The following is a 27,259-nucleotide window of genomic DNA, read 5'->3' on the forward strand; positions in this document are numbered from 1 at the left end:
CTTTAGCATTTCAGGTTCTAGGGCTCCATCTGGCTCAAACATTCTGGGTTCTAACACTGAATATGCTAAAATAACTTCCAATTTTAATATTCTAGATTCCAAGTATGGACTGCAGAGGATGGGACATGAGTATGCTGGCATTTAATATTGACCCTTCCACTGCTAGCACACTTCCTACATGATGCATGCCCAATGGTCACCACATTTTATATTCTAAGGCCTCTTCCAGCCCAGGCTTTCTAGATTTTAATGTCTCTTCCACCACTAAAGTTCTAGCTTCCAAGGTCCATCCTACACTAATATTCTAGGTTCTAAAATTAAGTTTTCTCAGATTCCTTCCAGTTCTTAGATTTTACAGGTTTAAATCTAAAACCTCCCAAATCTGGATGACACTGCTTCTTTGGTTTAGATCTGTCCTGGTTCTTCCCTCCACAAAGTTCAAATGATTAGTGCTTTTTTAATGTCCTGGAGCCTCAGGGATGTGCTTCTGAGAGCACAAGGACAGTACAAATCAGACTCTTGAGTGCTAGAGAGAAGCAGATCTGTAACTGGAAATTTTTCATCTGAAACAAGCAAGGACCCAAAGATGTGGCTACAGATAGAAGCACGGGTTGTGTTCTCCAGTGAGTAGGTGAGAAGAGAGAGGAGAGGGGAATTCAGGCCTTGGAATACAAAGTCCTAAGAGAGAAATACTTGGAAGACCACACAGAGAGGAAATCACTGGGGTGTAGTGACTGGGAGGAAACGTACCATCTCATTTTGTACCTTTGTATTTTAAATGATTATGTTTGCTTATTAGAGGGTACAAGGTTTCATTGTTCTGTTTCCTAAAGGAGTACAAGTGATATAGCATAGATATAGATATAGATAGTGTCCTATAAATGTTTGCAACTCAAGGCAAAGCTGAGATGACCCTACCCTAGTTATGTCTCTGGAAAGAAAACTCACTTAACGTACTGAGTAGTGGTCCATCTGCTCACTTTGGTGGCCCCCTCACTACCTCACTGCTCCCTGAAGAGCTAAAGCAGATTATTAGAGTCCTTTGGAGTATTTCTTAAACTTTAAGGTATCATGTAAGTATAACAGTAATGATCAGGGCAACCTCTTGTTATAAGTGTTGAGTTGATTATTCTTGTTCTTTGTTTTTTTGTTCTCTTTTGTTTTGGGGTAAGGCAATGGAGTTAAGTGACTTGCCCAAGGTCACACAGCTAGGTGAATTGTTAGATGTCTGAGGTCAGATTTGAACTCATGCCCTCCTGAATCCGGGATCAGTGCTCTATCCGTGGTCAATTATCCTTTCCTCAGTTACTGGTCCAGAAAATTGAAGGCCAGAGGGCAAGCAGTCTATGAACCATGTGCCTCAGCTGAAAGATAAACCCAAGTTAGAATGTGAACTCCTTCAGCACAAGGATCATATTTTTGTTTTTCTTCAATATCCCAAGTACTTAGCAAACAGTTTCAATACACAGTAAGTTCTTGATTGACTTCTGCCTCCATCTTGGTGGTCTTTCCACTGGCCTGCATGGCATAGGGAAACCCGATTGCTGAGTCCCAACTCTCTTCTGTTTTCCCTTACTCCCAGAGAAGCTATCCTGTGTAAGGAAGCCTGTAAGATTTATAAACCAGGGATCAGCTGCCAGGCTCCTTTGTTTGTTCTCTATTGGGCTCTGGAAGACCCTGCTCACTGGAAGAAGAAACCACCAACACCTAGGTCCACATTCATGATTTTATTTTATTTAAAAAAGAAAACCCAAACAAACTGATATTTTTCTCCCCTACCCCCACCCTTCCCCAAACTCCAAAGTCATGGCAGTCCCCTTTCAAGATTTACAAACTGGTTCAAAACAGAGCTAAAATTGCCTTGGTATCCCTGTCCCTTTAAAGTTTGTGCTTTCGGAGCGCTATAAGAAAACCCAACATAGAAAAATACTTTACAAGGAGTACACTCTACTCTTCTATGGATAAAAATACACATTTGAATAACTGCATTTCATTGGGACCTTATTCAAAATGCATAGGAAGGGAGAAGGAGGACAGATTTTTTGTTTGTTTTTAAAGCCTTTCATAAAACCCCAACCAGAAGCCACAGTGAACTGTCTACTGCCATGAATATTGCATATAAAAAGCCTCTGACCCCAGGTCAGGGCTGCCTGGACATCCCAGGCAAACCAAAGGGCAGCTGACTGGGGATAGTGGATTGCATACATTGGAGAAAAATGGCAGCAGCTTCGGTTAGCTGGATGGGATGGCAGATGATCACATCTCCCCCTTCATGCCCAAGGATGGGCTCTAGCTTCCAATTCCCCCCTCACTTTGAGGGAGCATCAAAATGGATGGGGAGCCCTCAAATTATTCCAGGTTGAAGTTCCAGACTCATAAAAAAATTCTAATTCTGGGAAGGACCTTAAAGATTAGGTAGTCCAACCCCTTCATTTTAGAGAGTAGAAACTGGGACCCAGATCAGACACCAAGTCATTGGTAGATTTGGGACTGGAGCTTTGGTCTCCTGATTCCCCAGTCCAAGGCTCTCTTGGGTCTTGACTTCAGTTCCTGAAACCTGAAATTTGGAGACATTTGGAGCCAATGCAAACACTCAGGCATCTTCTGATGGATCAGAAGGGTAAAGAAAAGGAAATACTAGGAGAGAATGCTAAATAATCCCTCCCCTTCTAAGAGAAACCCCAATGGAAAGTTACAAAGAGGAACCTAAATAAACAAAGCAACCACCAAACCTCCAGCCTCAACCAAAATAAAGTGCTACTCAAATTAGACCAGGTAAGGAGGGTGGTGGTCATTTGTTTGGTAAATTCATGGAAATCCCAAGGGGTGATTGTGTGACTGGCATTCTGGGGGGAGACTTCCTGGCTTTAGCTGTAGTTCTTGGTGTAGGCAAATCACAGAAACAAAAGAACAGATGGTCATGTGAATGGCTAGACCTTCATTTGAGAGGGTCATGATGGCAGTGAGAAGGGAGACCAAGAGGCTCCTGGAGGGGTTGGGCAAAAAGATCAGAAGGCATCCTGCTTACAAGCAATGGGGCAACCAGTCACCCAGAACCCACCAGGGGTAGATTCAACAAGTCTCAGGCAGAAGGGAGAGGTCCAATTCTTGTAATGGATTGTAAAGACCTTAAGTCTAGCAGAGATCTGAGGGGATCTGTTGTGCGGATGGTAGAAAGAATTTCACCTCTGGCCCTGGTTGATGAGGTCTGTGTTTGAATGGTCCCTTTCTGAGGCCATCCTATGATATCAATGAAAAGCAAAGTCAAAAGAGCAGCTTAGTCCCCTTCCCACCCTTTACCTCCAGTCTTCAGTGAGTGCAACCTATAAGGGGACAGAGATGGAGAGAATGGAGATAAGAAGAGGAGAGAAGGCTAGGAGGAATCAACCAAAAAATGAGAAAGGAAAATGGGATGAGAGCTAAGGGTTGGGGGGAAGCAGGAGGGTGAAAGTGGAAGAAGGGAAGAAAAATGGAGATTTAATTTTTGGACTTTGCCTATTAGGGACAAAATGATTGGGAACTGGGCCAAGATTTTTCCTATTTTCCTCCCACAGTGTTTAGCTCCAGGTTAGGCACATTGTAGGCACTCAGTACTTCTTGAGGAAAGAAGAGAGAAAGAGGAGGGCAGAAAGAAGGGAGGGAAGAAAAAAGGGCAAGAGAAAGGGCAGGAGGAAAAGAGGAAAAGGACAGAAGAAAAGGAAGGAGGAAAGAAAGAAAGAAAGAAGTGATAGGAGAAAAGAGGGATGGAGTAAGGGATGGAAGGCAGGAGGAAGAGAGAAAATGGGGCAGAAGGAAAGGTAGGGTAAGAAGAAAGGGATGAGAATAGGAGAGAGAGAGAGAGAGAGAGAGAGAGAGAGAGAGAGAGCAAAGACCACTCAGGTAGCTTGAATAATAAAATCAAAATGGGAAAAGGTGAGAGGTCTCTCTCTTCTGGAGAATTATTCATTTATAGCAGAGGTGGGGAGTCTTTAATCTGGAGGAATAGGGAAAATATTTGTCCACCTCAAAAAAAATCTACCAATATTAGTAAATGAGTTTGATTTCAGGGGTCTTGTCTCTCTTCACCCATTTGCCTTTTGTCTTCTCATACCCCATCTTCTCTCTCTGCTTCTCCTCCCTCTCTCTCTCTTTCCCTTTATTGGCCATGATGTAAGACTGAGGTAAATCTTAAAATATTTATTGATTAGAGTTTATGGCCTAAGTGAAGGCAAAATAACCCATTTACAACATCGAACATATAACATTTATCTCTCTCAAAAATAATAAATTTTCTTTTTTACTTATATGGCACTTGACTGACTCCCAACTTCTACTCCTCCAGTAACTCTAAAATTAAAACAAACAAACAAAAACCTTCTCCATCCTTATGACAAGTTGATCAAAGAAAGTTCTTTCTGAATTAACCAAGATTAACCACAGCCTTTAAGCTTCAGGGCAGTGCCACCTTTCAGAACACATAAGTAGATTGTAAACTCCTTGAGGGTAGGGAGTGTTTTGTTTCTTTTTCTTTTTTTTTGTCTTTTGTATTCCCAGTGCCTGGTAACTAGTAGAAGATAGGAAGTTTGGGCTAGGTCTTAACACAGAAGACTCAGTCTGTCCCTGATAATGGCGCAGAGGTCTCATCTATTACATTGGTTCCCAAAGGTGGCATTGGAACTTTGATGGGGGGAAAGTGGCTGAGGAATGCCAAGAGCCATCATATGTGACTATCTGACCAGTCCAAGGGGAACTACATCCTCATCTTCATATTTTTAATTGAATTCAAACTATAGAAACATAGACTCAATCCTAGACTCTTAAAGCCTATGAAATAGGTCCCAGAAGTCTCCTAGTTTTAACTTTTTAAAACTAGTTCAGAATCCCCACCAGAGGTTTTCTATCTTTTCCCCTAATTTTACTACATCCCTGACAGATAAATGGTTATCCAGTCTCTGTTCGAATACTCCCACTAATGAAAAATTTATTTCCTTAAGATATAACTAAAATTCTTATTGAATTGATTCAAGACCCTCCCTTGTTTAAGTAGCTCTGATTATAGGGAAGTTCTTCCTTATTTTGAACTGAAATTTGTCTCTAACTTTCACACATTGATCTTGTGTCTATCTTCTGCAGCTAAACCATGTTGAAACTCTTTTCATAGAAAGGTACTTCAGATATTTTAAGCCCCATCCTTACTTCCCTCCCCTGTTCCCCAGTCTTCTTCCCTTAATTGTGCTTGTGGTGTGGTTTCTACACCTTCTGCCATCTTGGACAAATTCTATGCCAGTTTGTCAATGTCTGTCTGAAACCTAGATCTAAGAGCTCCAACACCATGTTTTTTGGAAATAGAAGGGGCTCTTAGTCTGACCTCTAGAGAGCTGGCTGCTTTCCTAAAACCTTAAGCAACCAGGGCAACCAGATTAGGAAGATGATTATTTCAAAGACTTCAAATGACATCATTTCATTAAATCTGGAAATAAAAAAGAAGCTGGAGTGGGGGGAGTCACAGTTTAGAAGCTAGATCTGGTATTGAAGTATAAGGTCTGAGGTCCATATACTTATGTACCTTATACTTAAAGCAACCCTTTTCCCCTCAATTCCTAAACTTTTCTCCAGAACTTGGAGATGACTGTGACTAAAGACTCCACTAATTCCATTCCTTCCTTTTATTTCTTCCTTTCATTTCAAAACACAGAATCTCAGAGTTGAAAGGACTCTCAGAGATCAACTGATTCTTGCCTCAGTGTAAAGTCCCCCTACAATCTGCCTATCTTATCGAGCCTCTAAGTGAAGACTCTTTCACTGGAGTCCCAGACCTTAGGAAGACTATTTCACTCTTGAATGCTTGCAAGTATTGAAAGTTGAAATGAACTCTGATCAAGCAAAGGTCTATTGCCTCCTTCACCTACTAATCCTTCAAATACTTAAAGATGGTCATCATTTCCACCCCACCCTCACCCAAAAACCTTCTCTTCTAACAGGCTACACATTCCACATCCTATCAAATGATCCTTCTGTGGAATGGTTTTCACCTCTGGTTGATGAATAGGGACAGTGGGTGAGAACTGGGACCAAATAGCCTGTTCTGTTCATATCCTGCCCTTCACCTTGATGTGTTTAAAGTCAGACTGATTTTTCAACTATCCAGGCATCTTGTATTGTGTCTAGATGTCTTTTCAACAAGAGAGACAAGATTTTTCATACTCATTGACCAGTGTCTTTTTTCATCTTATCCTGGAGATATTACACAGAATGAAAAGACATTTCTGAGTGAGAGATAGCCAGAAATGAAAGCTTCCTTCACTTTCTCCTCCTGTACCTTGCTCAACTCTACTTAAAGAAAGGAACAAAAGTGCACAGATTGGCACCCATAGATAACTAGAACTCTTGCAATACTTGATAGCAGACTTCACATATAGTGAAAAGAAGGATGGGCTTGAGAGTTGGAATGTACTATCTGTGTGACCTTGGGTAAATAATTCCCCTTCTCTCAGATTCATTTCTAGATGATCTCTAAGTTTCCTTCCTCCAACTCTACCATTTTTAAGATCACTAACACTTCCAATATTTTACTATCTAATGTGGCTCTGATATTCTATATTTGAAGGTCCCTTTCATCTTTAATGCTCTAAGGCTGCACAACATGAAGACCCCAACACAATCCCTTAGCAAATAGAGTAGCCTTTGTTGCCAAAAAAGACAGGCCCCAGGAATAGGGAATATGGGAAGGGGGTTCAGGTCAGGCCACATTGGATGAAGGTGTTCAAATGACTGTTGATGCAGGGGAGGGAAAGAAAGGAGTCTGATGTCATGGCTACCTTGGAAATGACAAAGTAAGATCTTCACACAAATGCTGTCCGAGAAATATAGCACCGTGTGTGTATGAGTGTGTATGAGTGCAAATGCACATCTGGAGAGTGTGCAGACCCTCTGAGATGGGGTCAGAGGGGGAATGGACACTTCTACTCGATACCAGCTGGAGGGCATCCTGGGCAGAGGCAGGAAAGATGAATGGAGAGCCTAGGTCCTGAGCTTGGCTACTTCCCAGAAGCCCAGGGACCCAAGATATGGCTGAGGGGCCAGAAGGAACCATTTGGAGTGGTCTGACCTCTTTCAGAACCTTGACCCCTGCCTTCTCTTGCCCCAATTCCAACACTGGAGTGCAGAGGCACGGTCATGTTGAATGTCTCCAGTGCCTCTGTTGTAAGGGAGACTTTCAGGTTCAAGGTTGGGTTTCAGAGCATACGGGTGTTGTCCCTCATCTCCAGGCCCACAGAGGATGAACTGGGCATTACTCTGTTCTCTTCCTGCTGAGGGTTGTTGGAAATTGCCAAGGGGTTCCGGCTTATGACGAGGTCCAGCTTGTCTCCAGCCTCAGAGATGAGTGGCACAGTCAGACAGCAGTCAAAATCTCGAGTTCGGATGTGATTTACCTAAAGAGGAAGGAAGGAAAAATAAATTTAACCAGTGTTAAGCTAGGCTTTGAGTTTGGAGTAAAATTTCCCCAACAAATAACCCTAAACAGAAATAGCACTAGTTTCTTTCAAAAGAAGACCAGAGCTGCTTACTAAGTACATTTTCCAAAAAAAAAAAATGTATTAATGCTTTTTTGTTTTTTAAATCACATAATTGGTAGCAAAGCCAAGATGGTAGAGTAAAGGCAGAGAGTCCCACTAGCTCTTTTCCAAAGCACTTCAAATACCTTCAAGTAATGATCCCAACAAAATTCTAGAATGACAAAACCCACAAAAGGACTGAATGGCAAAATTTTCCAACCTAAGACAACTTGGAAGATGAGTGCAAAGGGTCTAACGCAACAGGGTCAAGAAGGATCCACAGTGTAGCCCTGGCTGAGTAGGCAGCTCCAGCCATCCAGGAATAGATCTCAGGGGCCTGGTCCCCTGAGGGTACCTGGGTCCATGGGAATGGTCTTGGTTTCCAGACCTCTCAGTCCAGGGATTGCCAAGGACAATTGGCAAGGTCAGCAGGAAATCTCTGTTACACCAGTGAGAGTGAGCCCAGTCCAGTGCAGGCCTTAATGTAGACCTAGCCCCAGGGATCAGGAGAAGAACTAGGGAGCCATCCATCAAGGAGCCACCCAGCAACTTCTTTCAGAGCACTGAGCCCACAGATGGCAAGGGGTCAGAAGAGAATGCAGAACTCTCTGCACTATTCTCGAGGCAGGACTCTGTTGCTTCACCTACACTCAGATCCAGATCACAGTCTGGGACCCCAGTCTCAGGAAAAGGAACAAAAACACAACAGAGTTTACTACTTGAAATAGAGCAGGGATTCCCCCCCAATGGTTCCAGGGCAGAAAGGCTTGTGGTCATTCAGACCTAGCACAGGATAGGAGAATAGACATAGCTTCTCATAAGACCTTGGAGGAATTGAGAATTTTCAGGTCCCTGAAGGGTATCTCTAAAAACAGCTGCAAAGCTTGGGACAGTGAGTCCTCCACCCTGGAAGAAGAGCCCCAGTTTAACAGAGTTAAAATCAAGTCATAGATTGGGAAAAAGAGCAAGCAACAGAAGGGGAAAAAATCTGATCAAAGACAATAATTTTGGTCCTATGGAGGATCAAAATAAATACTAAGAAAAAAGATTAAGTCCTGCATCCAATTCTACCAAGTAAAAATATGAATTTGTCAAAGACCATGGAAGAGCTCAAAAAAAGATTTTGAAAATCAAGTAAGGTGGGTAGAGGAAAAATTGGAAAGAGAAATGAGAGTGATGCAGGAAAATCATGAAAACTAAATCAGCAGCTTAGTGAAGGAGATGCGAAAAATATTGAAGAAAATAATAGCTTAAAAACAAGTTTGGATCAAATGGATAAATGGTCAATGAGAAGAATGCCTTAAAAAGCAGAATTGACCAAATGGAAAAGGAGATACAAAACCTCTCTGAATAAAATCATTCTTTAAAATGTAGACTGGGACTGGACCTAAGGAAAGCTGATGACTTTGTGAGAAATCAAGAAACAATAAAACAAAACCAAAAGAATGAAAAACTAGAAGAATGGAATATCTCATCAGAAAAATGACTGATCTGGAAAACAGATCAAGAAGAGAAAATTAAAAAATTATTGGACTACAAGAGTCATGACCAAAAGGAGCCTAGACATCATTTTTCAGGAAATTATCCAGGAAAACTGCCTTGATATCCTAGAAGAGGGTAAAATAGAAATCAAAAGAATCCACTGATCAACTCCTGAAAAAAGATACCCAAATGAAAACTGCCAGGAATTTCAGAGCTCCCTAGTTAAGGAGAAAATATTACAAGCACCCAGAAAGAAACAATTCAAACATTATGGAGCTACAATCAGCATAATACAAGATTTAGCAACTTCTACATTAAAGGATCATAGTACTTGGAATATGATATTGCAGAAGGCAAAAGAGCTTGGATTACAACAAAGAATCAACTACCCACTAAACTGAATGTACTCTTTCAGGGAAAAAGATGAACATTCACTGAAATAGGAAATTTTCAAACTTTCCTGATGAAACAACCAGAGCCCAACAGAAAGTTTGATCTTTAAGTATAAGACTCCATGAAACATAGAGAGGGTGGACAGGAAGGGCAAACCATGAAGGACTTAATGATGTTGAACTGCTTGCATTTCTACTTGGGAAGATGATACTAATAACTCATATGAACCTCATTTATTAGGGTAGTTAAAAAGAGCATATGTGGACAAGACACAGGAGGAAGCTAAATTTGAATATATAATATAATATATAATGCATACATAATTAATTATAATATAATATAATTAATATAATATATTGAATATATAATATATTGAAAAGATGGATTTAATAGGGGAGAAAGGAATATACTAGATAGAATGGGGTAATTTATTTTGGATAAAAGGGGCAAAAAAATCTTTTGTAGTGGAGTAGAAGAGGAGGAAGGTAAGGGGGAATGAGTGAACCTTTCTCATATCAGAATTGACTGGGAGAGGGGATAACATATACAGGCAATTGGATATAGGAATCTATCTCCTAGAGGAAAATAGGAGAGGAAGGAGGGGATGGGGATGTCAGCAATAGAAGGGAGGGAAAGTCGTGCAGAGTGTATTCAGATGCACCACATTTTTGAGGAAGGGCAAGGTAAAGGGAGAGAGAGAATAGAATAAATGGGGATGGGGGAACAGGATGGAGGAAATACAGATAGCAATAGCAACTATGGGAAAAATATTGGAACAAGTTACTCTGATAAAGACCTCATTTCACTAACAGAAATCTGAGTCAAATTTACAAAAAAATAAAAACCATTCCCCAGTTGATAAATGATCAAGAGATATGAAGAGTTTTCAGATGTGGTTATCAATATTATCTGTTTAATTATATTTTTAAATGTCCTACTTCACTATTGATAGGAGAAATACAATTTGAAACAATTCTGAGGTACTACCTTATACCAATTGAATTGATTAACAGAAGGAGAAAAAGACAACTGTTGGAAGGGATGTAGGAAATTCCGACATTGATACATTATAGGAGTTCTGCAATGATTCAACAGTTCTTTAGAGCAATTTGAAACTTTACCCAAAGGGCTAGAAAACCATGCTGACTTTTCAGTCTAGCAGTGCCACTTCTAGGTTTATGTTCCAGAAGAGATGAAATATGGGAAAAAAAGAATCTATATGTATAGGGATATTTATAGTATTTTTTTCCTCTGGTGGTGGGGAGTTGGAGATTGAGGGGATGCCCAGCAGTTGGGGAATGAACAAATTGTATATGTGATTCAGATGAAATGCTGTGTTTTTTTATGGGAAATGATGAACAGGATGCTCTCAGTTAAAAAAAAAACCCAAACCCCAAAACTTACATGAGCAGATGCAGTGGGAAATGTGCATTATACAAGGTAACAGCAATAAGGATGATCAGCTGTGAATGACCTACCTTTTCTCAGCAGTGCTGTGACCCAAGAGAACTCTGAAAGACTTATGATAAAGAATACCATCCATCCCAAAGACCAAGCTGATGGTGTCTGAATACAGACTAAAACAATATTTCTTTCTTCTTTCTTTCACTTTATTTTTCTTGAAGTTTTCTTTTTTTGTATGTGGGGGGTTATTTTTACAATATGACTATTACAGGAATATTTTTTCATCGCTACACATTTTTAACCCACACCAAGTAGCTTGCTTTCTAAATGAGAGGGAGTGGGGTGGGAGGAAGGGAGAGTATTTGAAACTCAAGGTTTTGCAAGTAAATGTTGAAACTTGTTTTTGCATATAGCTGGGAGGGAGAATTTAAAAATAAAACTACATTAAAGAAAAAAAGAGACAATAAAAATAAAATAAAATCTTAAAAATCACATAATCATAGTCATTTCTAGGTATACTATTTTCTCCCCCCCATCCTCCTTATAACACCTTCATTTATAACAACAATAAAAAATTAAGCAAAACAACCAACATACCAATTGTGCATGATAGTGTATACAATAATAAAAAGAGGGATTTCTTCATCTTTCTTTCTGGAGCCCTGATTTTTCATTACAATGCCACAGAATTTGACTTAATTTTGTTTAAAAATACATTTTGCAAAATGCTTTTCTCAAAGCAATCTGGTGAGGTAAGTAGCCTATTATTACTCTCATTTTACATATAAGAAGACTGTAATGGGGTGGCTAGGTGGTGCAATGGATAGAGCACCAGCCCTGGAGCCAGGAGCACCTGAGTTCAAATTCGACCTCAGACACTTAATAATGACCTAGCTGTGTGGCCTTGGGCAAGCCACTGAACCCCATTGCCGTGCAAAAAAAAAAACAACCCCCAAAAAAAAGACTGTAATTCAGGCAAGGGCACTGACATGCTCCCAGTAACAATAAGTAAGTAAGGTTCAGGGATAGGAATTGAATCTGACCTCTAGACCCCAGTGCCCATGCTTTTTCTCTCCTGTATATATTGACTGTCTATGAAGTTGACATGATGGAGAAGATGGGTTGACATACTATCACACTCAAAGAAATTACCCCACAGGTCTGAGTCACAGGGATATTCGCATCCTTTCCCTATCTGGTGGCATTTCTTTATAGAATTTTTGGAAGCTAATGACACCACAAGGAGGGGAGGAGTCTTTCATCAGCTGCCTGGATTCTCTCCCTTCTGGTCTCTGCCCTTTTCTTTATCCCAACTCTGCCAGCTTTCCCTGGATTCCAAATGAGGGTAGTAAAGAGGGAGGTTCTTCCTGCTAGGATTGACCCATCCCTGAGGACATTAAAGGCTGAATTTTCAGTCCTCTCAAAAGCCAACAAGAAAGACCAAGAGTCTAGCTTCCATGGAGATTGGTTTAATTGGTATAGCTTACTAAGCAGGACAGCAGTGACTTGAACTTCTTTATAAGAAAATAGGGAACAGAAGGGCATACTGGAAGATAGTCGTCAATTTATATTTCATGGTGGAGTTGGAGAAGGGTTCAAAATTCAGGTGCTTATTGTCTGGATGATATCAGGCAAGTTACTTAAGAGGGACAAAGAGGACAAACATTTATTAAGTAGCTACAAGGTACCAATCACTGTGTTGAGTGGTTTACAAAGAATTTGATCTTCACAACCACCCTGGGAAGTGGATTCTATTATTATCCTTATTTTATGATTGAGGGAAACTGAGGCAAACAGAACTCAGGAAGTCTCTGAGAACAGATTTGAATTCGAGTTTTCCTGACTCCAGCTTCATTGCTCTAATGAGTCACTTTTGTCTCAGTTTCTTCCTTTTGAAAAATGAGCAGGTTGAACTGTATGACCTCTAAGCTCTCTTCTAGTTCTGTGTCTAAGATCCTATGACCTCTCTGAGCCTTGATTTCCCCATTTAGAAAATGGAGATTGTAATAGACCTATTATAGAGAATTGTTGTGAGAAAAGTGTCCTGTCATTTTGCTATTTTTTATTCTGAACTTACAAATAACAAATGAAATGCAGATCTCCATAAACCAAATAGAACAGAAAAAAGGAAAATTCATGAAACTGTAGATCTGTTTTATATAGCTTACTTTTTCTTTTTAAATATAATAAATTCGACATGTAACTCTCAAAGCTGTCCTGCTTGTCTGCAGTTCTTCTGGCTTTCCTTCTGTTCTTTCCTGTGCATTTTCTGTTATTTGTAAAATATCACATAATCACATAATCTCAGGTTTGGATGGGGACTTAGGAAGCCATCTGGCCCAAGCTGAATCTAAACAGGAATCCCCATGACAACGTCCTTGATATCTGCTTATCCAGTTCCTGTGATGGGGAACATGCTACCTTCTGACATAGCTCTTGGTACTTTCCATTTCTGGACAGACAGGTTTGATTGTTAGGAAGGTTTTTGTTACATTGAGTTGACATCTATTCTTCAAATTTTCTCCATCATTCCTTGTTCTGTCTCCTTGGGAACCAAGAAAAATAAGCCTAATTCTTCTACATGTCAACCCTTCAAATACAAGAAAGCTAGCAGTTCCTCAAGGTAGTGGACTGTGTCAGTCCTGGAATAAAGAAGACTCATCTTTATGAGTTCGAATCTGGCCTCAGACATTACTAGTTGTGTGACCCTGGACAAGTCACCTAACCCTGTTTGCTTCAATTTTCTCATCTAGAAAATAGACTGGAGAATGAAATAGTAAAGCATTCCAGTATCTTTGTCAAGAAAACCCTAATGAGGTCATAAAGTGTCAGACACAACTGAAACAATAGAACATCAACCCACAATCTAAGGAGCCAACATCTTGAATGGGCCAAGAGATCCAAATACCAACCCTAGATCTTCGGGTTTGATATCTCCTTCTTTGGGCATTATTTGGGGGGGGGGGAGTGAATGAATAACCACAACATGACTTTCTCTCTGGAATGGTGATGTAAGGCAACTCTTTTCCTGTTGTCTACAGGAGGATACCTTTGTTCTGAGGCGATCCTCAATCTATCTTTTTTCTATTTTGTTTGTACATAATTGTTTGCATGCTGTCTGCCCCCTTTAGATTCCTGTGAGCTTCTTGAGATCAAGGGTTGGTTATTTTTTTTTAGGTTTTTTTTGCAAGGCAATGGGGTTAAGTGGCTTGCCCAACACCACACAGCTAGGTAATTATTAAGTATCTGAGGTCAGATTTGAACTCAGGTCCTCCTGACTCCAGGGCTGGTGCTCTATCCGCTGCGCCACCTAGCCACCCAAGGATTAGTTATTTTTGTTTTTATTTTTTGCCTTTCTTTGTAGCACAATGTGTGACAATTTGTAGGTGTTTAATAAATGATAGTTGACTAATCATGGACTCTGCAATCATTCCAAATTGCCCTACTTGCCCTTCCCTATACTAGAAATTCCATTTCATATTTTTATGACTTTGAAAAACCTGTTTCCTATGCCTGGAATGTTAACCTTCTTTACTACCCACCTCTTAGCTGTCTTTCAAGGCTCATCTCGAGGGCTATCTCCTACAGAAGGTCTTTCATTGATTTCTCCCAGTTTTTATGGGATAATAGATTTCCAGATCTATGTTATTAATTTCCCTCCTTGAAACTGTATTTATTTTGCTCTTTTCTGTATATCATGTTGTATCTGATATGTTTGTATGGCAATAAATTTCACTCATTAATCTCTAATGGCTTGAAGGAAGCACACAACCATCTCCCCTCTTCAGTAAAGGTGAGAGAGAGAGAGAGAGAGAGAGAGAGAGAGAGAGAGAGAGAGAGAGAGAAGGGAGGATGAAGAGAGTAGAGGAGAATGAGGGACAGAAATAGGAGAAATAGTGTCATATTTTTGTACCCTACTCCTAGGCCTCTGAGGGTCTGGACTGGGGAATATTACCTGAAGGACTCGGTCAAATGGCTTGAGGCCACAGTGATCAGCAGGTCCACCCGGGCGGATCATGTTGACATAAACACCCTTCTCTAATAAGCCATCAGAGACGCTGAAGCCAAAATCTTCACTCACTGGGTCCTTCCAAAGAGTCAACTAAAAAGAAATGAGAGTGGCAACCCAGGGATCAATCAAGTTCTGCTACAAGGAAAGATGGACGCTAATTTAGAGTTTCTATCCTAAATCTCACTGAATACAAAATATTATTTCCCCCTCCCTGTTCAAAAAGCTTTCGATGGCTCCGATTTATTAGAGAATAAAGTCGTTTTCTCTATTTTCTCCAAGCTGGTCTTAATTTCAAGGCTCGGTTTTCTATCCTGTTGTTCCTCAACAAGAATTTTCTGTTCTAGCATTGCCTCTTAATGAAACTTATTTTTGACCTCTGCGAGTTGGTTCATATAACCCGCGCCAGAACTTATTATCGCTAGCTAATTGTTGTTGTTGAGTCATTTTTTTTTTTCATTTGCATTTGACTCTTCATGATCCCTTTGCTGATTTTCTTGGAAAAGATACTGATTGGGGAAGTTAGGTGGCGGAGTGCATAGAGCACACTGGTCATGGAGTCAGGAGGACCTGAGTTCAAATCCGGCTTCAGACGCTTAATCATTACCTAGCTGTGTGACCTTAGTCCCACTGCCTTGCAAAAGAAAAAAAAAAGAAAAAAGAAAAGATACTGAAGTAGTTTGACATTTCTTTCTCCAGGTCATTTTCCAGATGGGGAAACTGAGATAAACAAGATTAGGTGATTTACACAGTGTCACACATCTAAGTGTGAAGTCAGATTTGAATTCAGGAAGATGAATCTTTCTGACTTCAGACCCTGCACACTATTCACATGCCATCTAGCTGTCCATCACTATCTAGATTATCAGCAATTTCAGAGTCTGGCACTAGAAGCTTGCCTTTTGCTATTCTCCACACTCTCAATAGGTGTAATTAGTCACTGCTGGATATCAATGAGCAATCTATCCATTGACCTGTTGTAATTTTCTACTTTTAGTAGGGGAAAGGTATTATACCATCACTACTTTGGACTGTAGTTCCTACTTACTGCCACTACTACAGTAGATGGTATGCATCCATTTTTTTTTTTTTAGGATTTTGGAAGGCAAATGGGGTTATGTGGCTTACCCAAGGCCACACAGCTAAGTCATTATTAAGCGTCTGAGTCCGGATTTGAACTCAGGTACTCCTGATTCCGGGACTGGTGCTCTATCCACTGTGCCACCTAGCCACCCCATGTATCCATTTTTTTAGAGGACCAACTCTCTAATTCCATCTATATAGAGACAAACCTCTATTATTTTTATAATTCAAAAAAATCTTTGATATTCTTAAGACTTCTTGACCATAGACCTTATACAATAAGCTTATTGGAAGAGGATTAGGGAGGAATTGGGAACTTCTCTTATCAAACTGTTCAAGTGTCCTCAATTTCAGAGCTCTTTTATTTAGGAGCCTCTTTCTTCAAATCCATGAAAACTTATGGTTACTTGCTCATGTCCCTAGCACTTGGGTGGCATAGTTCAGTTCATATAAGTGCCCTCCCATCTGATATTTTCCCAACCATTCTTCTCCATGTATTACACAAAATGGTTGGGTTAGTCATTCTCACTATCTAGAAGTAGGCTGACACCATACGATCATAGGACTAGACTGTATTTTATCATCTAGGAAACTAAGGATAGGAGAAATCAAATGACTTGCTATTTCAGCATTAGAAATGAAACTGGAGCCCAGGTTCCTTATCAGGACTCATCATTATTTTTGAATACTTAGTCTTCAATCTGATGTTAGAGGGAAGGAACTGTCCTCCAGCATATTTCTAGCCCCATTTCTGGGCCTGTTGACAATTGAGGTTGAATAATTCTGTTTCCTTTCTGTACAGCTCCATATGTGACCTTCCCTTGGGACCTCCAATGATGAATTAACAAGCAAAAAGAAGACTGCTTCTGGATTTATTCTTCTCTGTTCATGAAAGGATGAGTCTGCCCAGGCAGCTTTTTACATCCTCTTACAACCTATTCAAAATCAATTTATTTTTCATATAAATTTTGAATTGAGTTATATCCAAGACCCAGTTTTTAGACTTTCCTATACTCTATCTTTTGCTTTTTTATAAGAGTCTAATTCCCCTAGAGGTAAAAAGTAGTTTTGAGTTATCATCTTTGTAGGGTCTTGTTCATAACTATGGCAGTCTAATCTTCTAATTACTTGAATCAGGGTAACTTTCCAAAAGTTCATTGTGTTCTTTTTTTCCATAGAGATGAAGCTTTCATAGCAGGACACTATTTCCCGGGTTGGAATTATATCTGTTTCTCTCTAGACCTTTTTGGGCTAAATCCAAAAGAAGGCAGTAAGCCTTGGCCAAATGGCTCACATACAATTATGTTTCTCCAGACCTTCTCCTTCACTTAAAATGACAGGTCATTCTGAACTCCAGATTCTTGCCTAAATATCAATCTGTAAAGAGTAAAGAATTTATTAAGTGTCTACTCTGTGACTGACAGCAAGTTGGTACAATGGATAGAGCACCTTCCCTGGACTCAGGAAGACTCTTTCTTTTTTTCTTAGTTTTTTGTAAGACAATGGGGTTAAGTGGCTTGCCCAAGGCCATACTGCTAGGTCATTATTAAGTATCTGAGGTCATATTTGAACTCAGGTCCTCCTGACTCCAGGGTCGGTGCTCTATCCACTGTGCCTCCTAGCCGCCCCTAGACTCTTCTTCTTGAGTTCAAATTCAGCCTCAGACACTTACTGGCTGCATGACTTTGAACAAGTCACTGTTTGCCTCAGTTTCCTCCTCTGTAAAATGAATTAGAGAAGGAAATATCAAACCACTCCAATATTTTTGCCAAGAAAATTCCATATGGGATCATGAAAGTTGGATATGACTGGAAAAACCACTGAATAAGAAAACAAGTTAATAAGAGAAATTACTAATAAAAGAAAGGAAAACAATGATGAATTCACTGGAACATGTCTGTCTTTTCTTCCTTCCCATTCACATGAGCTTTTTTTGGTATCATTTTTAGAAGAGGTCTCTTTCCACCACTGACCTTGAATTTCTTTGGTCCTTAAGTATGACTGTAACTGAATGGTAATCTGAAGGAGAATTGTCATATCTCACATATGTTTAAGATCTGCCTTGTCTTAATCAGCCTCATTTTTGGTATCACTTGTGTATACCCTAGTGAATCACTCAGGACCCCATTGCATTGAATTCCCATTAGTTTTAACAACTTTCTGATGGTATATACCCTAACTGTGGTATTGGAGAAAGATCAAGAAATATGGAATTCCAGGACTTGGGTTTAAATGCTAACTTTGCTCTTTACAACATGCATGACCTTGGACAAGTCACTGTTTCTTCTGACCTCAGTGTCCTTTTCTGTAGAATGAGAGGTTTGGCCTATATGACCTCTAATTTCCATTTTCCATATCTCAGTCTATGATCTTAACCAAGGGAGTATTCATGTTCAGTCAGTCATAGCTACCGCAAGAACAAACAGATCAACATGTAGTTGTCTTGAGGACATGAGCCAGTCACTACCCCTTTGATCATTGCTTTTTTTTCCAATATCTTCCCTAATCTTTGTACAAAACTAGCGACCCTCTCACCCATTTGGGAAACAGAAAAGAATGAATGTGTCTTCAGGGATCTCTGTCCCACATGAAAAGGTACCGGCAAATATTAGAATACAACTATAGCAAGTATATCAAAGCATCTAGGACATCAAGTGTAGGTGGTTCCCTGAGGTTTTTCTAATAGACACCTCAGTTTTTCTAAATTGAGCACAAGTAAATTTTGAAAGCTCTCTGCAGCATGTTCTATTCACGGCTCAAAGGATAATATGAGAGAGTTTTTATTCAGGAAGTGGTCACTTTGCATTTCAATATGTAGCTCCTAGATAGCTGCAGTACCTCTGGCCCATTCTCCGGGGGAACAGCTTCTGGTAACTAGCTTCTAGATCTTTCCCTCCCCACATGAACTAACCCTATTTGTTTAGTGACCCAGGAAAATTCGGCAAACATTTTCAGGTAGCTTAGGCATTGGCAGCAGCAGCCTTAATTTCTCTTCAATGTTATACCCATTCCAAAGTCCACAGTAATTACTAAAAGTAATCTAGTCACAGTTCCCCTCTCCCATATTAATGAAGAAGTCTTGTCTATTAGTAAGCTGCCATTATGACTCACTCTCAACCTCAAGCATATACTAACAAGTTAAGTTCTTAGATTTGCTTTCCTTGTTGTTTCCAAGCAATGCTGGAACCTTTACTTTCTCCCCATCCCTCCTAAATTTAACCTTTGTATTAGTCTCCTTCTTGATGTGAGGAAACTGAATACCCCACAGGGATGATCTGAGGAATTTAATATCTTGCACTGTCCATAGGCACCAACTCCCCTTAAAAGCACATGGGCTCAAAATGCTTGGGATGCCATTTTATTCATAAGTTAATAAATAAATAAAGATTGGCAGTTAAATTTGCAAAAATGCATTATTTCCCTCCTCTGCCCTTTCCTTTAGGGTCCAGATCATTCCTTTCCCATATGAGTAAAAATTCTCTTTTGGAACTTAGAGTCTGGTAAAATTCCTTCCCTAATTTCCCCTATGTCCTGTTAGGATAGCTGGGATGGGTCTAGAAAGGAGAAGAAATGGTACCATGTAATTCCAGTTGTGTTGCTCTGATGCTGTTATCCTCATATCACATTCCCACATCCAAAGAATACTCTTCACCTATCCAAATCCTTTAAAACTCAGCTCAAACCCTTCTCCATCCATTGACAAAGTGTTTTGTATGCATCTCATTTGATCACCTAGATCAGCTCACTCATTTTACAGACAAGGACACTGAGGTCCATGAAATTACATGGCTTGCCTGTGTAGTATATGAGAGACTGGGATTTGAACCCAGTTTTCCTCATTACAAATCCATTCCTCCTATCATTACACTATGACTATTCTCGGAGTTCTTATAAGACTTACTATTTCATTTGTCATAAACGTGTGCTAATCTTAGTTTCATGTGACTTCAGACCTATTTCTCCAAGCAGGCTGGTGGTTCCCTGGGTAAAAGAATGAGATTTCATACTTTTCTGTTTCCTAGCTTTGGGACAAGCACATTGTCTGTGTCTAGAGTTCCAGAATCTCAGAGATGGGCAGGGTCCCAGAAGCTGCCTAACCTAACTCATACTTGGGCAACAAGCCCCTCTCTGACATGCCCAACAAGTGGTCATTCAAAATTTGCTTGAGTTGTCCAGAAGCAAGGAACCCCAGAACTCCTGAGGTAACCCATCTCACTCCTAGATCACCCTAATTTTAGGAAGTTTTTCATCATAGCATGTCTACATTTCCACCACTTCCATACATTGATCCTAGTTCAACCCTCTAGGGCCAAGCAAAAGAAGCTGCTCTAATACCCTCTTCCATACCACTGCCTTCAGTAAACTTGAAGATATCTATCATGTTTTCCTTTTTCTTGGACTAAGCTTTCTCAATTACTTTGGACAATTCTCATATGACATGGTTTAGGGGACCCTTTATTATTCTGGAGTGCCTCCTTTTGTTGCTCACCAACTTACCAATCTCCTTCCTATAATATGATCCTCAAATGAGGAAGCAATACTTTAGAGATGATCTAACCAGGACAGCATATGGTATTATATAGCAGATAGAATAATCCATTTCCTAGACCTGGGCACCATAACTCATTTGAGCCTAATATAGCAGCATTTTTTTGACTTCCACATAAAGCTGGTAGTTGGTAAAGTGAATAGAGTGTTGATCCTGGAGTCACAAAGACTTGAGATCAAATTTGGACTTAAGACCCTGAACTAACTGTGTGACCCTAGGCAAGTCATTTAACTTCTGCTAGAAGAACAGATACTAGAAGAACCTGATACCATTTCTTCTCCTTTCTAGACCCATCCCAGCTACCATAACAGAACAGAGGGGGAAATTAGGGAAGGAATTTTGTCAGACTCTAAGGTCCAACAGAGAATGTTGACCCAAATGGGAAATATTGAGATCAATTAATAAATTTTTCCTCCTTCTTCTGGACTCATGCTGAATTTATAGTCAATCAAAATTCCTAGGTCTTTTTCAGATTAATTACTATATAGCTATATCAATTTGTACTTGGTATATTGAATTTTTTTGAACTCTACATTAAGACTCTATATTTATTTCCTATTAAATTTTATCTTAATCTTGACCATAGGGTCTATTCCAGTCTATTGAGATTATTTTGAACCCTGACTCTGTCATCCAATGCATTAACCTCTCCTTCTATCTTAGAGTCATTACTTGTTTTACCTGGTGGTAGCTATTTTTTAATTCTCTTCCTGTTCCATCCTTGTTGGGTATTTTTTACTCTTCAGAGTATTCCATAGAAGTTCTGGTTGGAGTTTGAACTCAGATAACAACAAAAAAAGTGCTTCACAAATGCACTCTCATTTGATCCTCACAACAAGCTTAGGAGATACGTGGTGTTATCATTATCCTAATTTTACAGATGAGGAAACTGAGGCAAAAGGTTAAGTGACTACTTGCCCAGGGTCACACAGTTGGGAAGTGTCTGAGGTTGTAATTGAATTCAGGTCTTCCTGATTCCAGTCCAATATTCTACCCACTGTGTCATCTCAGTACCTGATGAATCTATACCAGGCCTAGAGACTCACCTTGTATAATTCGAGAGGAGTTGGTGACATGATTTCCAGAATTTCTTCCTTGACTGCTTGCATTTTCAAGCCTTCCTCAGCTGTCTTGGTGGGAACCACGTGGCCCTCACTTGGATCCCGGGTCCCCTGCTGGAAAGTTCCTTTCCACCAAGGGCTTCGTCCAGTTGACCCTGACGATGGGTCCAAGGTCACAGGGCTGCCATCTAAGCCCAAACTGTGCACATTCCCTGTCATGATCGAAGCCTGTAATAAGATAAGTGATATTGGAATAGTGTAAGTGACTGTACTGGGATATATCCAGATAGGGCAAAATGCAACTGAGGATTAGGGAGGAATGGGAAGGAATTCTTTGGAAAAAATAAGGGTGTCACTCAAAAGCTATGTGACCTTGGACAAGTCACCTTTCTAGGAATCAATTTCTACTCTTGTAAAATTATGGGGTTGAATAAATAATCTCTATGGTCCATTCCTGCTCTTGTATTCTGTTTTTTTTTTTTGTTTTTGTTTTTTAGGTTTTTGCAAGGCAATGGGGTTAAGTGACTTGCCCAAGGCCACACAGCTAGGTGATTATTAAGTGTCTGAGGCTGGATTTGAACTCATGTACTCCTGACTCCAGGGCCAGTGCTCTATCCACTACACCACCTAGCCACCTCCTGCTCTTGTATTCTGTGTCCAAAGTCTTAGAGAATAAATTCAGATATATTTACATTAGAAATATTGGTCAAGTTAATTAATACCAGATTCAGGACTTGTCTGAAGTATTCAAAGTATTTAGTCCCAAGTTTTGTGATTGAATGACCATTTGAAAAGTCCTCTGCCCAATAAGTTCTGCCTCCAAGTGCCCGCTATATTCTGCCTGGAGAGTTTCATTCATTTAGGGCCTTCAGGATTTTCAAACCATAATTAAGGGAACAATGAAATGATATCTGGAATTGAATTTTGTTTCTTTTTCTTACTACACAGAAGACCTTAGACAATAACTATCACATTACATAACCAACGCATTCACTTAATCCCTGGGACAACCCTGTGAAGAAATCATAATCATTATCCCTGTTTTACAGATTAAAAAAAAACCCAAAACAAAACAAAACAAAAAAAGAGGCACAGAGAATTTAAGTGACTTGCCTAGCAACACACAACTAGTAAGTATTTGAGGAAAGATTTGAACTTGGGTCTTCCTGGCTCTAAATCCAATGCTCTAGCTATTGGATTTCCCAGTTGTCCTTTAAATTCTGTTTGCTCATCTCTTACATAAAGGATTGGACTAAAAATTCCCCAAAGACCTTTGCAGTTTCAATAATCTGAGAATTGAAAATATAGCTCTCCCTGCTAGGAAAAAGTCTTTAAATTATTGTCAGTATTTAACCCCCTTAGCAGGTCAAGTTCTTCAGGGAATGAGAGTCTAGATGGGAAATAGGGGAACCCAAGGGTTCCTCATATTCCCTTCTCTTGACCACAAGATGGGTCCCAGAGGAGGTGATAATATGACTCACAGTAACCTGGAGAAGATGATTCACAGATCTAATCTGAGACTTGGCGCCATTCTGACAAATGTTTTTTGAGCCTCAGCATAGCCTCCATCCTCAAATAACCTTGATGAGTGAGTGCCCAGAAAGTTATAGCTAGATCTAGTCAGAGGAAACTCAGACTGAATTGCTGTAAGGCCAGTTCTCAACATGAGAAGCATGGCGTAGTGAATCCTTGGATCCAAGAAGTCACCTGAATTAAGCCCTGTCTCTAACTTGTCCTGATTGTATGACTTTGGGCCCAGAGTATAAGTAGTATTGGTAGAGAGGAGTTTCCCAACTGGAAATCACTATTCTGTTCTCTTCTAGTTCTAAGCCATCCTTCATGACTCACCTGACATCCTATTTTCCCCCTCAAAAATTTCTTTGGTGGCTACAGTCTACACTAATGTCCATTACCTTTGAATTGCATTTGTATTTGTAGTCTGCCTAGCACACTTAACTGGCCCCTAATATATGTGCTGGGGAAGCTAGATGGTGCAGAGGATAGAATGCAGGGCTTTAAGTCAGAAAGACTCATCTAGTCAGGAAGACTCATCTTTGTAAGTCCAAATCTGTCTTCAAATACTTACTAGTTGTAAGACCCTGGACAAGTCACTTAATCCTGGTTGCCTCAACCTTCTTATTTGTAAAATAAACTAGAGAAGGAAATGACAAATCACTCCAATATCTCTACCAAGAAAATCACAAATGGGATCACCAAGAGTTAGAAATGATTAAACAACAGCAACAAATATGTGTTATTCCCCCAGGAAAAGTATAATAATAAAAATAACTCTCATTTATGCAGTCTTAAGGTTGCAGTCCTCTTTATTCACAACAACTTTATGAGGTAGATAGCAAAAATATCATCGCCATTTCTCAGATGAGGAAATAGAGGTTCTTAGAGGTTGAGTGATTTGCCCAGGGTCACATAGCTAGTGAATGAGAAGTCATATTTGAAGTCAGTTTTCCTGACTCCAAGTCCAGTACTCTATCCAATGGACCAGCCCTCAGTCTTGAAATTCACTTGTTTCTTGGCTTTCATATCACTTCCTTCCCTCTTGGTTCGCTGTACATTAATGACCACTCTTCTGTTTTCTTTAATATCACATCTTCTACTTATCCCCTTAAATGTGAATGTTTCCGCAAGACTATGCCAACATTACGGTCTTCTCTCTCTTTCCAAGCCTCTTTTGAAAATTTTCATTTTCATGTTTTCAACATTCATTGGCAAAAGGTTTCCATATCTGGGTCACTGATCCTGTCCATCAACCTTCTATTTCCAACTTCTTTTGGGGCATCTCCTTTTGGATGTCTTGTAGTCACCTCAAACTCAACATAATGTAACCCAAACTCACCAACTTACCCCTAGAAATGAAATTTATTACTTTAATCTCTTTTAGCTGACCTACATCTGTCAATAGTATCACTACTCCTTACTTCCATTACACAAACTATATACATTGATTTTTAACTAGATATGGAGTATGAAGAAAGATTCAATCACCACATCACTAGTAACTGTTTTCAGGGCCAATTTAAAATTCCTTCCTCTCCAAAAAACTAGGGTCATTGCTTCATGGTCAAAACTTTCTTGGACCAAACTTAGAATTCTCCAGTTGGACCTTCGACTTTAGTCACAAGATTCAGCCCTGAATGGATTTGGTTCTCTGAAAAATAATTAAATCCACCCTCTAGGGGTTAAATTTGCTACTACTGGGAAAATTGAAAAGGATCATAAGATTTATAACTACCAAGGACCTTAGAGAGCAGGTATTTCAACAGTTTCATTTTATATATGTACCACAATAGAGGCTTAGAGATGTGAAGAGATTTGCTGAAAGGATGTAAGTAAGAGCTGGGAATCTAACCTAGATCTTCCAGTCCTAAAGCCCATTGGCCAGCTCACTGGCCACTATACCACACTGAACACTGAAGATTCTGAGAGATTGCCCATAACAGGAGGTCTCTCTATGGCTCAGGTGTCTCCTAAGGGTGATGGCACTTGGGAGAAAACAAAAGTTCTCATCTGCCCATATAAAGTTTAGCAGATCAAGTCACTTTTACCTAAAGTGTGTTTGTGTTGGGAGTGTGTTTATGCTTTAGTTCTATGGAACTTTAAAGAGCTATATTGCACACACACACACACACACACACACACACACACACACACACACACACACACACACACACACACACAGACCTGCACATGCTCATGCACCATCTTAGGTTTTAAAAGTGCAAATTACTTTCTTGAGAGATCATCTGAGCCTGAATTCCTCATTTCATAGAGGACAAAATTGAGGTCCAAACAGATAAGTACAAAAGTGATTGAAATCACAGTTTCAATCCAGTCTCTGCCCATTCTCTCCTTATGAGACCTAAAGTCAGTTAGGACTTGCTTCAGAATTCCCAGGTTGGACTAGAGGGTCATTGAGATCTCTTCTTGTTTTAAATTCTATAATTATATGTGTGTGTGTGTGTGTGTGTGTGTGTGTGTGTGTGTGTGTGTGTGTGTAATACTGCTCCCTCAGGATAAATCTATGGTGTGTTACATTAAATGACTTCCCAAGACCCTTCTAAACTCTGTGTCTATGTTCCTATGATCACACTGGTAACTAAAATGTGAATGCAGGCCTTCTGGGTTCCAATTCCAATTTTCTTTCTTCTTTTTTATTTCATTTTCTTTTTTATTCATTTGTTTATTGGTATTATATCTTGATTATATTTATTTATTGTTAACAAAGATCAAATTAAGTATTTCTAAGCACAAGGTTAGAACTGTATATGAAATTGTAAATCTGTTATATATTCCTTATTTTTCTTTTGAGTATATTGTTCTATATCACCTTGTTATTTATCTCCCTGACAATTGAAACTGCTTCCCTGAGGTTCACAATAACATCCTCATCACCAAATTTTCTTTATCCCTAGCTTCTTAGACTCTTAGGATCCTAGATCTAGACCAAGAAGGGATTTCAGAGGCAAATTTCTGACTTTTCTGCCATATAAAACATTCAACATACAACTTTCAAAGCTGTCCTGCTCATATATGCTCCCTTCTACCATCTTTTCCAGTGTTCTTTCCATGGTGTTATATAGCACCCACTTGTCTGTGATGTGTACTAATCCATCAATTCTTCCCCAGAGGACTCAGGTAGATCACCAGCCCATCACCTTTCGGCCCTCTGATGCCAGCTGTTAAATGCTCTGACTTACCTCAATCTCCCTCAGAAGCTCTGACTGGCCGCATGTTTCCAAGTCCTCCAGAGCTTCTCCAAAAACACGCCAAAAATTATCCTCGTGAGCAGGCTCCGGGCCGTTGTGGCGGCCGGGGAATCTGTTGTAACGTAGGAACCAAAGATTGTCAGCGCTCGCTCTTCTCGGGGAGGATGGAAGCCAGAAAGCCTAGCTCGCGGGGACCGCCAGCAAAGCAGAGACTTGAGGAGTCTTCATATACAAAAGCAAACAACATGAACTTTTCATCAGGCAAGGGAGTCCCAAATACAAAACCTTCATGCATTTACTACCAGGGCAACCGGCCCCTTCAGAGGATGCCTGAAGTTGGTGTGTAGCAATGTCAAGTTCAAGAGGGAAAAAAACAAAAATATGCCTGAAGGAACACTGGAGGTTTGGGAAGACGCTTTTTGGTGAAATAGAGAAGTGAAAAGGAAAAAAATGATGCATTATGGGTGAACCAGGAGCTTCAGAGACTGGTTAGTACAAGGGCGGATGAGACAGGGCTGAGAGCTGAGACACAGAACACCTGAGAAGAGAGAGAGAGAGAAAAACACAGAGGATACAGACAGGGTGAGAAAAATGGTAACTACATAGTAGGTCTCCAGACTCAATAACAGAAAAGATGTAATAGAAAATGGCGGTCTTTGACCGGACACACAAATTCTGAGTGTTTCAATAAAATGTATTCACAATGTGACTTAGACTCATAGAATGTAAAGGAGCCTTAGAACACAGTATGTCAGAGCTGAAATGGACCTTCAGAGCTAGAAGGGACCTTAGAACATAAAATGTCAGAGCTGGAAGGGGCCTTAGAACAGAGAATGTCAAGGTTGAAAGGGAGAACATAGAACACCAAAACTTCAAGGGATTTTAGAATATAGATAAAAACTGGATGGGACCTCAGAACACAAAATGTTAGAATTGGGAGGGACCCTAGAACGTATAGTATAAGGGCTAAAAATAAACTTTGAATACAGAATAGTAGAACTTGGAATGTTGGAGCTGGA

At 39.9% G+C, this 27,259-nt stretch overlaps 1 protein-coding gene across 1 annotated transcript in view; it reads right to left on the reverse strand.

The window, feature by feature from the left end:
* Positions 1 to 1,812: 1,812 nt before the first annotated feature.
* Positions 1,813 to 27,259, reverse strand: part of GRIP2 (glutamate receptor interacting protein 2) — a 180,648-nt gene continuing 155,201 nt past the window's right edge. Inside the window, exons 21-24 of the mRNA XM_074196104.1 lie at positions 26,232 to 26,394; positions 21,502 to 21,744; positions 14,770 to 14,916; positions 1,813 to 7,412 (exon numbers count right to left, since the gene is read on the reverse strand). Coding sequence (XP_074052205.1) covers positions 7,215 to 7,412; positions 14,770 to 14,916; positions 21,502 to 21,744; positions 26,232 to 26,394 — 751 coding nt within the window. The 3' untranslated portion in view covers positions 1,813 to 7,214. The remainder of the gene's footprint in view (positions 7,413 to 14,769; positions 14,917 to 21,501; positions 21,745 to 26,231; positions 26,395 to 27,259) is intronic.

Source organism: Macrotis lagotis, chromosome 8 (genome assembly GCF_037893015.1).
Source record: "Macrotis lagotis isolate mMagLag1 chromosome 8, bilby.v1.9.chrom.fasta, whole genome shotgun sequence".
NCBI lineage: Eukaryota > Metazoa > Chordata > Mammalia > Peramelemorphia > Peramelidae > Macrotis > Macrotis lagotis.